A 13222-nucleotide genomic window follows, 5' to 3' on the forward strand; every position below is an offset into this window, starting at 1 on the left:
AACAAAATATTTATAGAATTAAATGCTCATCCAAGTGCTGCTACCTCATGAGAGAAACAAATTAATGTTATAGTAGCATGAATAGGTTCTAAATGTGATACAGGACACTGAGGCATCATAGATTTACAAGTCTTAAAGTAGCCATAGTTGGGTTTCTGCCTATCACCCCTAAAAACTATCCAAGAGTTGTTGATAGAAACCTTAAATCCTTCAAAACATGAGAGCTAAAATAGCAGGTATCTGTTGTTCCAGTTATCTTGTTTAAAACAAAGACAGACATCCACCTTAGAGCTGCCATGTTGGAAATGGAAGGCGACCGGGAGTGCAGACTGGGTGAAGAGGCTGAGCGACTCTGGCTGTGAATAGAAGAGTAATTCTGGAACGGAGAAGCAACAGGGGATTCGCCTTTGGAGAGGCTTCTGAGATGTGCTGTCAGGGAGCTGCTAGTAGCTGCGTTCTGCAGGGTCCCTGCCTGCTCAGGGAACTTTAAAACCGCATTTTCTTCCTTAAGTCAAAGGAATAGGAAAAATAAGTAAACAATCAGAACAAAGAGTTAATCTCCTTGAAATTATCTTAAAAATGCATGTAGATGGCAGTTATTAAAAACAAAGGGGCTTGTTCTCTACCAAAGAAATACAACTGATCTCAAAAGCGTGCAAGTGTTCAGGTTCACTATCTGTCACCCTCACCTCTGGCTTCACCCTCCGGAGAGTCCACACAGAATGCACATTCTGAACAGCATCATACGTCATTACAATGGAGGGGTCAATGTTCAGAAACACAATTTTCACTGCTGGATCTACAACATACTGCACCCGAGATGAGCCAAAAAGACCTAAAAATCAAAATGGAAATGACCAGGGGCAGAACAGGGGCTTTAGGTTCTTAAAAGTTAAGTAAGAAGAATGTTCTCATTGTTCCTAAAAGGAAAGAGAACCAAGCCAATTAAAGCACAAAACCCACTCAGTGTTATGTAACTGACAACAAACTTTAAATTGTCAACTTCCTTAAATGCATTAAACAAGACATAATGGCTGGTCCACTCTGACACACATAAAACACAAATGTTGAAGATTTGTCCTGATTTGTTATTAAATTCATCAGCCAGAAGCAAAGGGTGCTTTGGTTTGGTTTGGTTTTGAAAAAGGATTTCACTATGTAGTTCTGGCTGTCCTGGAACTCACTATATACACCAGGCTGGCCTCAAACTCAGAGAACCGCCTGTCTCTACCTTCCAGATGCTGGGATTAAAGGCACACACCACAACATCCAGCCAACAAGCAACTATTTTAGAGATTACAGTCATCTGCTGGAAATGCCTGACTTGCTCACTGGTTCTATTCTCTCCTCTGTAAAAACCCAGAAGTGGTGAAAAACGTGTTTTACTTATAACAAACCAAGTTTTTCCAGCTGAGTCCAGTTATTTTTTTATACCATCACAAACCAGGTTCCATATCCTTGACAGTTTCATTCTCAGTTAAAATATTGGGAAATGAAAAAAAAATTATTACTCTCTGAAATAGAGAATTTTTTTATAAATAAAAATAGCTAAGCATGGTAACACACACCTTTAATCCCAGCAATTGGGAGACAGTGGCAGGCAGATCTCTTGTGAATTTGAGGCCAGCCTGGAACTCTACATAGAGTTAAGAAGTCTACACAGTGGAATAACAAAGTTAGGAGGCTTTTCTTTTTAGGAGAGGGAGGAATGGGGCTGGAGATAGCTGGGCCATCAAGAATGCTTGGTGATCTTGCAGAGGACCCAAATTCAGTTGCTAGCACCTATGTCAAGTAGCTTATAACTACCTCTAACTTCAGCCCTGAGGATCCAATTCTGTCTTCTGGCCTCTGCGGGCATCTGAACTCGGGTGCACATACCCACACTTGAGTACACACACACTAAAAGCTATAATAAAATCTTTTGAGAGAGAGACAAAAATCTTCCTGTGTTGCCCAGGCTGCCCCCAAAGTGCTAGTCTCAAGCAATCTTCTTGCCTCAGCCTCAGTAGCAGCTGTGACTATAAGTATATACCACCACAATCAATTTTTATCAAATTAGAATTGTACTGTGCTTATGTACCATGCTTACAGTTTTATAATTACTCATAACATCCTACATGACCAACAATCTTTTTCGTTCTGTTTTGCTACAACCTTTCAAGAGTTAGTGTGACTTACTGAAACAGGACAGAGGCTTAGTTTAGCCAATGGCTACTGGACTCACGATCAGAAGCTAACACCTCAGTGGTGCTTGGAATGAACAAGTAAAATGACCAAAAGACTCTAAATGTCCTTCTAGTCTTCAGTCTATTATTTGTAGATGCCTATTTGTGTGTTGTAAAGCCTAAATTTAAAGCCAAGCATACAGCAATACTTTAGAAATATTCAAAGTGCAAACTCCGTGAATCTTCAACAAAGATAGTGAATAATACAATGTACCCAGCAATCAGGACCTATGACTGTTTCCTTAAAAAAAAGAAAACTTGCCGGGCAGTGGTGGTGCACGTCTTTAATCCCAGCACTTGGGAGGCAGAGGCAGGTGGATTTCTGAGTTCGAGGCCAGCCTGGTCTAGAGAGTGAGTTCCAGGACAGCCAGGGCTACACAGAGAAACCCTGTCTCGAAAAACAAACAAACAAACAAAAAAAAAAAAAAAAGAAAAAGAAAGAAAACTTTAGTTCATCGAAGTATCATTCATTTTTTTATTTTTAAAGGACAGACACCTACAAGCAAATTAACAAATGTCAGTGTCCCTCAGTGATACATGTGCCTTGGCTTTGCTGAGGTAACTGCTGTCCTTGCTGTCAATGAGTTATTTTCATGATAAAAGTTACTTTTATCATGAATATGCTTAAATTACCTTCTAGTAAAACAAGTCACTTTTAAAATAAACTTTCTTACTTCCTCCTTCCATCAGTGCCCTCAATGTCAAAACAGAGCTTACATAAAAGAACATAAAAGTGCACTTACTTCCAGATTTACAAACAAGTGGAGTTATCTCATCTAGTGGGTGCAGCATGCTGAACATAGTAGGCAAAGGTTCTCTAGCAATAAACAAATACACAATCCATCACCAACAAGATAACTGTGTGCACCTCGGGTGTCAACAAGCAACTGCAAACCTACTATTACCACTTGACCATGAAATGCCCACAGAGGCTCATGTCTGAACACTTGGTCCCCAACTGTAGCACTGCTTTAGGAGGCTGTGGTTACTGCCCAGCCCTGTTTCCAATCCCTCATTCCACTTCCTGGTCTGTCAAGATGTACAGAGCCTCTGCCACATAGCCCTCCCAACACCAACTCTGTCTCACCTTCCCTGAACATAGGGCTGAAATCGTGAAGCAAAGTAAGTCCTTCCTCCCTCAATCCGGGTCAAGCATTCTATCACAGCTACCATCTCAAAAAGTAACCTTTTAAATTCTTCACATAGTCTGTCAAGGCATCCTCTGTTTAGTTCTAAAACTCTCTTCTTGTAATCATTCTATGCATACACACACAGAAGAAAGCTGACTATGTCCAGAGGAAAATCTGCAAAGAGCAGTCATCACATGACAGAATCCAGAGAACAACCATGGGTATGAGATAAGCTGTTCCCTTATCTCTCTTCGTTGTAGTGCGTCTACAGGAGGCAAGAAATTTAGCCTCCTACACTTGTTCATAAATGGATACATTTTCTTAAAAGAAGAGAAAAATACTTCAAGTAAGTAAGTCTGAAAATTTCAGAAAGTTAAGAGAAGGACTGGCTTTTCTATCAACGCAGAGATGAAAATCTGCAAACAGTTCTCACACAGCAAGCATCTGCTGCTGCACTCCCTTTGTTTGTTCTGCACATCCCTCCTTTCAGCAGGTACACTGTCAATAGACATGCACTGCTGACTGCGCACTTAACATACACTGGCCCTGTGAGAGTCTGCAGAGATCCCAAGAGCTAACTAAGAACATTCCTGAAACAAGTAAGAAAATGAAAACTAAGAACGTGATAATGATCTGTCCAAAACAATACAATGAAGACACGGCAGAGCTGAGACACTGACTCCTGTCCCCCTTAAGCTCCTGCTCAGTGTTACCTAGGAAAGCACAGAGCAATGGAGTAATGAGTGAGTACTCACAGCTGGGCCCAAACTGGCATGAAACCAGTGTAATACTTACGCTGTGACCATGGATACCTTCAAACATTTAGGTTAACAAGTTTACTTTAGAATCAACACTATAAAAGCCCAAGAAATAATATTCTGAACATAATGAAATGAATACCTAGGTAGACTTGGAGGCACCTCATGCGAAGAGCTGCTTCGTTCAAACAGCAAACCATATTTAGTGGCCCAGACATTTGCCACCTATCAATAAGAAGGTAGGGGAACAGAAGTAAGAAAACTACAGTTTAAGCAAAGCTTTCAGACAGAATAACAGAATATTCTCTTTGAATTTACTGAGGGCTTTCAAAGTAACATTATCACAAAATACAGTATTTCAGAATCTATGACTTTTAACAAACAACTCTAAGACAAAAATCAAACCCACAGACCAGGTGGTCAGCGTGAAACTGCGGCTGGTGTCATACCACAGGGTGTAACAGCCCTGAGCACTCAACGATGTGGTACAAAAGAGGCCAATACTACTCATATGCCTAGTACAATAGAGCCAAAATGACTCTGTAAACACCACTGAACTCACAAACATCTCATATTTCATAATTTACTTCACTACAAAATTGTTTTTGTGGAAAAAATAGTTACATGATGAACTAAAACTACTGAAATTCAGTTAAGTAAAAACTAACATCCTTGACATATTAAGACACCTACATAAAAATATTACACATGATTATATGTTACACAAAACACACACCAAGCACTGAAACCACTGAGTTTACCTGAAATGGTAAGGAGGCTATATAATCCTTCCCGTCTATGCTATGCATGTTCATACAGGAGCTCTGTAATATACATATGCACTTCTCTAGTTCATGGCTCTCTGAAGGGAAAGAATACAAGGTTTATGGGTTGTTTATTTTCCTGCTAAGCAGATCAATCCAAACAACAAAAGTTCATCAATACATTATGCAAAACACTTAGATTAAACTACTGTGATTAAGAGTTACTTATAAATGTATCTCAGTGGGATAAATGCTTAGAATCATGGGAAATAAAATTTCATAAAGAAACTTACTATAGATCTTTTCAGACTTATCTGGTGATATAATGAAGTCACACCACAATGCCTAAAATCAAAACAAAATGTTTGTCTAAGAAAATTACATCTAAATAATCATCCACAAGCTAATAGCATCAGAAATAATATTTACATAGTTTATTTCCTCAGCAAAATATAGATGTATTTTTACACACACACAGTCAAACATACATGTCATGGAAACAAACAAGAGTAACAAAAAGTAAGATTATAACACTTAATGCTACATATTCTAAGACTTATGTTTACAATTAAATCTTAAGAGAAAGGAAAACAAAATAATCAAAAGACTCAGCTGACACAAGTCTTGCAGTTACAGCTCAAACACCAGCTCAGGCTGTGCAAACCCTGTATCTTACAAAAAGCAAGGATTATGGGAGAGCTTAAGTGACTCAGCAGATCTCAGATTCTATGCTCACATTAAAAGAATGTTTAGAAAACAGTTTCCCCTATTAATGCCACTAAATTGAATACTTGAAATGGTGTAAAGCATAAATTTTATGTTGTGTGTTTATAGTCTGCCACAATCCTAAAAATATTAAAATGCTACTAAATAATTTTAATTTAAATACTAAAGATGCTCTCCTTTTGTCTGCTTTTGAGACAGGTCTCACTATATATCCCTGCCTAACCTAGAACTCAATCTGTAGTCAAGGCTGCCTCAAACTGAGAGATTCACCAGCCTCTGCCTCCCAAGTACTGAGATTAAAGGTCTCTACCACCATGTCCAGCTGAAAATGTTTTGTTAAAAACTCACAAAATGGGGGCCCAGATCGAGAAGGGGCCTGGAGTGAGCGGGGCCAGACCAAAAGGGAGAAGAGAAGGGGGAAAAAAAACAGAACTCACTACCAGTCTTCAGAGAATAAATAATAAATACTTTAATATCACCTAACAGTGAATCATTCTAAATTTTCCAAACCCCCCACCCCTCCTCCCAAAAGTCTTTTTTTTTTTGACCTAGTATTTTTAGAACCAGAATTCAAAGTTGATTTAACAAGGTTCAAAAATATTGCATTTGGCCTGGCATTTGCAACACATGTCTGTAATCCCAGCACTACAGAGGGTGAGGCCAGGGGTTTTCCCATTTAAAACAGCCTTAGTTCTACAAGAAATAAAAGAATTTAGTGATGTCATTTTAGTGTCTGCCATCCAGAACAGTTCTTACTTGTTCTTCATCCCTGATTCACTTTTTAAGAGATCACAATGTAAACATTACCAAACTCCAGATTCCTCTAGTTGCTCACTGCACTATTTCTTCTTTTAAACTCTTTATAACAGAGATTTTCAGATACACACACAAAGGAAACAATGTATCCCCATCCACAGCTTCCATAATTATCAGCCTTCAGCCATTCTTTTGTTTTGCTTTGTTTTCCAAGACAGGGTTTCTCTGTGTAGCCCTGGCTGTCCTGGAACTTGCTCTGTAGACCAGGCTCACCTTGAACTCAGAGATCTACCTGCCTCTGCCTCCCAAGTGCTAGGAGTATAGGTGTTCACCGCCTCTGACCAGCTAGCTTTTTAAAAAAAAATTTTATTTACTCATTTATTTTGAATCAAGGTCTCTCTACAGAGCCCACGCTGTCCTGTAACTGGCTATGCCCAGGCTGGCCTTACAAGCACAGAGCTCCACCTGGCTCTGCCTCCTGAGTACTGGGACTGAAAGAGTGCACAGCCACACCTAACTGCTGTTCTTCATGATTACATTTATTATTTATTTTGTGTGTACCACAGCACACTTATGGCAGCCAGAGGACAACCTGCAGAAGTCAGATCACTCTCTACAGCATGTGGGTCCTGTGGATTAAACTCATGTTGTCATGCTTAGCAGAAAGTACCTTTATCAGCCTAGCCATCTTTCTGGCCACCGCCATCACTAAGTAACCTCTAACCTCCACAAATCTCATACTACTTGGGTATTTGCACCCCTAGGTCTCAAGTTTACTATAAACTGAAAGCTAGATCTAAATATTCACATTAAATATTTCTCAAAAGAAAACAGAGTAGACATCACATTTTCCCCTGTATTACAACTAGCTAGAGGTACATAAAATATAAGTTAAGCTGAACCCAATCATTTGGTTGAGCTAGAGACCAAGAACAATTTTGAAGAAAAGATTTGTTTGTTTCTTTACACTTAGCAAGTAATACGTTGCTGTCATGTATGATCCTTTTCTGCAACTGTGTTAACAACCATTACAACCACGCCTGAGCTGATTAGCACACTGGAAGCTACAAAATGATTTCTGCTTCTACCATTTCTTTTGCATTTATAGGTTGGCATTCTTCAAGAAGTGAAGAGTTCCCTTCATCAAACAGTGATAAATTGCTTGTCTTCCTGAAATAGTTAAGTGCTTCACTACTTCTATCAATTTTTAGAAAATTGTCCCAGTAACTCCTATAATAGTAACAAATCAGGCTGAATTTTCTTTCACTGTGAATCCATTAATTTTTATGTATTCAATATCTGGAAATGAATTATAGTAATCATGTGTTTTAAGGTATTTTTAATCTCACACAATTTTTGTTGATAACAAATTTTAAGTCTCATATCTAGTAATAAAATAGTATTATTTGCAATGCTGTGTGTGTAAAAGTGCTTACCTAGCATATAAAAGGGCCTAAACTCAATCCTCAGTACTAAAAAAATAACAGCAATAAAAATAAGATTGTGCTAGGTAAACCTTTAATATCAGCATTCAAGAGGCAAAGGAAATGGGATCTCTGTGAGTTCAAAGCCAGCTTATACTACACAGTAAGTTCCAGGACAGCCAGGGCTATATAGAGACCTATCTCCAATAAAAAAGGAAAAAAAAAGAAGAAAAAAAAGTAAATAAAAGATTGTATCACTAGCAAAAGATAATCTAAAGAATGTGCTGGAAAAATGGCTCAGATATTAAAGGCTAGGCTCATAACCAAAACATAAGAATGTGTAAGTCAGATATGGTGATAGGTGCCTGTCATACTCAGAGGCTGCAGCAGGGGATCTCAAGTACCAGGCCAGCCTGGGCTACAGAGACCCTGTCATGATGGATAAAATGAAAAAAATCTTACTTTCCTGCCAGTCTCCACTACTTGACATAATGTACAACCAACTGCTACAATTGTTACACTGTTGTTATTTGTTATCATTTTAAAATACAAACTTCTTTCCCAAACAGCTATATTAACAGTTGATCACTGTATGAACTCACCTGCTGGACAGTGCTGTCGACTGTGAATGCTTTGTACACTGCCAGTGCCTGGCTTTTACTCCCTTTGCTCCAGATAACCATGTTCCCAGCCACATAGAGCTCTTCATCATAGTCGGCTGCATCTCCAATCTCACTCACACCTTTTCTTAACTGCCAGCTTTCCTTAAAAATTAACACACAGGACATGCTAAGCACTTCTTCCTTCCTTTTCAGTAGTCTGGAGCAAGACCTGCCTGTGAATTAAGACTCAACCCAAGGCTAACTCCTAAAAGGATTGCAATACATGGTAAGCAGAGTGGGTGAATTAGCAAAGTGGGTACATTATATCAAGGGACTCTTGAGATAACTTAAGAAAGGTAGAAGCGATAGCTCAGTGGTTAAAAGCACTGGCTGCTCTTCTAGAAGACGAGGGTTTGATTCTCAGTGCCTACACAACTGTCTGTAACTTCAGTTCCAAGAGATCTGATGCCCTCTTCTGGCCCATATGGACACTGTACACACATGGTGCACAGACATATAAGCAGGCAGGTTTTTTAAAAATTGACTCAAAAATTCTCTATAGTAAGTATTTTATTTTATACTTCTAGGTCCCTAGTATTGCTCTGCCAATAACACAGGCATTTTTAAAAATTGACTCAAAAATTCTCTATATTAAGTATTTTATTTTATACTTCTAGGTCCCTAGTATTGCTCTGCCAATAACACAGGCATGCAAAAAGTATATCTTACATATAGGGCATAAGATAAAATCCATGCTTGAAGGAAAACTAACAGTATGTATTAAATGTATGTAGAAGGCAGAAAATAGAGAGGTGCACATGGGACTCAATGGGGGACTTCCCTGCTTCACAGCTGCAAATACACTCATCTTCTTTCCCTTGTCCCACACATATGATGAATGGAAGCTACAAAGTTTCTGATTTCTACCTATGTACATTCCAAGAGATTTGATTTCAAAGACATATGAAGATTAGGTAAAGCAGAAGAGAGGTACAGCTCAGTGGTAGAGTGTTTCTCTCTCAAGGCACACAAGGCCATGACATTGGTTTGGCCCCTAGCATGAGTCCCCCCACCCAAAACAAATCAGGGGCTGGGGGGCGAGGGGACAAGGACTATACACAGGAACTACTCTGTTCTAGTGTTGTTTTCTGACATACTTTTGCATCATACCTCCATAATTAAGAATGACTACTTTGCCAGGCATTATGGCACACACATCTAATTCCAATATTCTGAAGACTGAGACAGAGGATCAAAAGTCCAGGGTCAGTCTGGGCTACTTAGTGAGGCTCCACGTCAAAATAAAAAGTACTACTGCTCTAACACGCTTATGTGACATCAGCCCTCTTCTAGAAGCCTGTTGCGGGTACCATTTCTAGTCTCTAGCATTTAGTTATCAAAGACTATAAAACCTGATTATCCACATATGAAGTAAAACGAGCCATGGCTGAAGTACTCAATCCTCATTACAAGTTACACAGCACGCCTAAGTAGGCAGCACCGTATTTCAGCACTGACCGAAATCATCAAACATTAGCTTTTAACCAAGTGCCAACATTAACGCTTATTTCTCACATGCATACAGGTAGCTCTACATTAGTACAGTATTCATTCTATATTTCAAAAGGATGATGAGAATCTTAATAAAACCTTCTGTTTCTCATGGATTGTAACCTCCTGAAGAGATCCCACCAAGCCAGCTGCACCATCAGAAGACCATAATTCAGAGGCTGGCTGCAGCTGACGAAGCTGAAGATTCAGAGCATTAGGGTGGTGCTTGCAGTGGTCTCGACCAAAAGGAACGAATTCCTGCAAATCCCCGGCTGCAATCATCGTTGCCCTTTCTTCAGAGAAGTTCGACATGGGTTCCAAATATCAACATTATTTCTGTGTGAATCCAAACACATTCTTGTCAGCCTTCTGGTCAAATCTAACTTATTACTACAAAGGCCTGGATGGAGCTTTGTCAGAAACATGCTGGTCCACCTCAGACATTTCGACTCACAGTACGTAAAGATAGCTAACATTCTAACATTCTGTGGCATCATATGAGCAGATTTTGTCTTTGAGAAAACCTCTACAACAGCATTTGATAGCAGCACTATAACCATTAGTGTTTGAAATGGCACTTAAGATTAACAACTGCTGACTAAATTCAACTTGAAGCTCTCATCTGAACTCTTTTTGGCATCAATTTTTTTTTTTTTTTACAATCACCTGAAAGCCTCTAGTTTATGTGACACCCTCTATAGCTACAAAGTTTTCCTTGCTGTGACTTAAACTTCATCTCTGAGATGATTACGTCCAAAAACAGGCCCAAATTTCTTTTTCACCTCCTAGAAATAAAATCAATATTGAGAACAGAACTTGAAACAGAACCACGGATACCTTATAAAAAATAGAGGAAAAAAATTCCAAAATGTGGCTGGCCTTTCCAAATTCTATTCAACAAAGCAGTCAACATTAAAGAACTTGCAACTTTACCCGACTTTTCCTTGTGCAAACATGTAACGTCATCATTCCCTTATAGCTTAAAACAAACCTACAGATAACTTTCTACACCATTTTCGCAGTTCGATGCCTTTTTAGCCCAAAGGCATCATACTTAATACTTTTACAGTTCTCCAAAAGTTGTTAGACGTGTTATTCGTTACAGGCCAGATAAAAGCACTGAGTTGACATGCTAAAACTAAAACTGTCATTACTGGTTACTAGGAACAGCGGGACCCAGAGTTGTGTCTCTAAAAAAAAAAAAAAAGACTTTTCGTGCTTTTGAGTAAACCGCGCTACGGCGTAGCGGCCGAGCATCTGGCTCAGGTCGCATCGGGCCAACCCGGAAAACCCAGTCTGAGACTCGGGTCTCTCTCTCCCCAGCACGCACTCAAGGCCAGCCCCGGAGCGCTCAGCCCTCGAGTCACTCGGTGCAGGGAAACACCAACTCGCAGCGATGCGCTACCCGGCCCGGCCCGCACCTGAGTGACTCGGGACGCGTCAGGCGCTTGAGAGCCCCGGCTGCTCCCCGGAGACACAGGGGCCACGAAGGCCCGATGCAGCGGCAGGACAGTCAGGATGGCTCCTCGCCGCCACAACTTCTCATCCCTTTTCCCTCCCAGATGCCAGAGTAAAAATGGGCCGCAGCGGGATACCAAAGACTCGCGAAGAACTCAAATGGAAGGATCCATCTTGGATTTCCCGACTTGCCTCGCGCCACGGCAGAGCAAGGCGGGGACGCGCGGCAGCGGAGAGGACCTAGCGCTTGCGCAGTTGAAAAAGGTGGCTGTGCGAGTGCCTACAACCAAGGCAGTCTCCTAATGATGTTACTTACCTCTTTAACGAACCAAATCTCTAAGATCCTGCACTACCTTCTCAATTGAGTTGTTAGGTAATTTTTTTCCAGCTGGTTGTTTCCTCCTCATCTCAAAAGGGGATGTGTGTCTCCCCACTGAGGAATGGGAGCACAAGGAAGGCCGCTCATTTTTCTCTGGATTGCATGGAAAACACTACCCGAAAACCACATCCTCCCACCCAAGATGGGCTTTAGTACAGTAATTGCTCCTCATCTGTAAGTTTAAAAAAAAATGGTGAGGTCTATCATTGCCTAAAGAATAAGGAGTTCCAGTCCACTTCTTTGCCCCGAAATGCAGTTTGTTAGAATTTGATAACTTCACTAATTGTCTATTATGACACACACTTTGATATTTTAGTTCTTTCTCATCCCTTTTCTTGGAATGCTATCCTTCAGAGCTTGAGGCTGCACTCCAACCAGAAAGATTGCTCTTAGAACTTGGTGAGTGGAATACCTATTTACCTGAAATTCGCTTGCCTGAATATTCAAAAACAGTTACATTAACACTCGTATTCCACATGCTGTGCTCTGACCTCTTGATTCCTTCCCGCAAAACATCATTCTACAAAGATCTCTCTATCACCAACAATGCTATCTGGAAGAACAAACAGAAGAGTGTTTCTGACCTGAGACAAGGGGCTGAGGTACATACTTTACATACCAAAGCAGAAGCCCAACAAAGAGCACACTTAAGTTGCCTCTCAGAGTCTCATTGCTTCCATTCTCCATCCCCTCTATCTCTTGCCCCATCACACAGTCTGTCTACAACCCCATCAACCCTACCAGGAGTCACTTAGGGTAGAAGGTTATCCCACTCTCCACGATGCTCTGTGCAACCAAGTCTGTGATACCTCTTGCCACTGCCAGACTTGGATGAGAGATGTGGGATTTAGCTTCTGAAGAGGCCATACACAGAAACCCAAAACTGTAGAGAGCAAACTGGTCAATGGATGAAAACAAGGATGACCACTCCTAAATATGGTTGAGGAGGTTTTTATTGTAACATGAGGAAGAGAACAGCCAGAGGTTCCTGGAAGAGTCTGGACTGGATACTGAACATGGGCAGCAGAATAGCCCAGGCCATGAGAGGATTTGGGGAGAGAAGGAGAGAAAGAAAAGAGAGGAGGGCAAGCAAACCAAAAGAGATCCAAGAGCGAGCAGAACCAAGAGGATCAAGAGAATGAGGACCAAGAGAGAAGTCCAGAACCAAGACAACCTGTGGACAAAATGGCTGTGCTATATAGGAAAAAGAGGTGGGGGAAGGGAGGCTAACTGTGGAGCTGGAAAGGTTTAGGATTGGGGTGGGGTGGGTGAGAAGTGCTAAGAGGAGGCAGGACTCTATAACAGGCACAAACCATGCTGGGAGAACCTGGTAGCCAGTGTTTGATTTGATATGTTAATAGGCACCTCAGTTAACCTTTCCGTCCTGAATTTCTTTGGGACCTAACAGCCAATAGGAGCAAGGCAGGAAGGAGACACAAATTTTCCTCT

General features: G+C 40.6%; 1 protein-coding gene across 2 annotated transcripts in view; it reads right to left on the minus strand.

Annotated features, from left to right (window-relative positions):
• Anapc1 (anaphase promoting complex subunit 1) overlaps positions 1-11617 on the minus strand; it is a 76333-nt gene extending 64716 nt beyond the window's left edge. The window contains exons 1-9 of one of the 2 annotated variants that reach the window (XR_013108796.1): positions 11358-11502; positions 10036-10272; positions 8386-8547; positions 5171-5222; positions 4875-4975; positions 4256-4338; positions 2969-3042; positions 690-835; positions 285-505 (exon numbers count right to left, since the gene is read on the minus strand). Coding sequence is in view for 1 of the 2 variants with exons in the window: in XM_034494437.2 (XP_034350328.1) it covers positions 285-505; positions 690-835; positions 2969-3042; positions 4256-4338; positions 4875-4975; positions 5171-5222; positions 8386-8547; positions 10036-10248 (1052 nt within the window). In the remaining variant the exon portion in view is untranslated. Of the gene's footprint in view, positions 1-284; positions 506-689; positions 836-2968; positions 3043-4255; positions 4339-4874; positions 4976-5170; positions 5223-8385; positions 8548-10035; positions 10273-11357 lie in introns of both variants that reach the window. The other variant, XM_034494437.2, reaches the window with a different exon arrangement.
• Between the last annotated feature and the right edge of the window lie 1605 nt (positions 11618-13222).

Source organism: Arvicanthis niloticus, chromosome 2, assembly GCF_011762505.2.
Source record: "Arvicanthis niloticus isolate mArvNil1 chromosome 2, mArvNil1.pat.X, whole genome shotgun sequence".
Classification (NCBI taxonomy): domain Eukaryota; kingdom Metazoa; phylum Chordata; class Mammalia; order Rodentia; family Muridae; genus Arvicanthis; species Arvicanthis niloticus.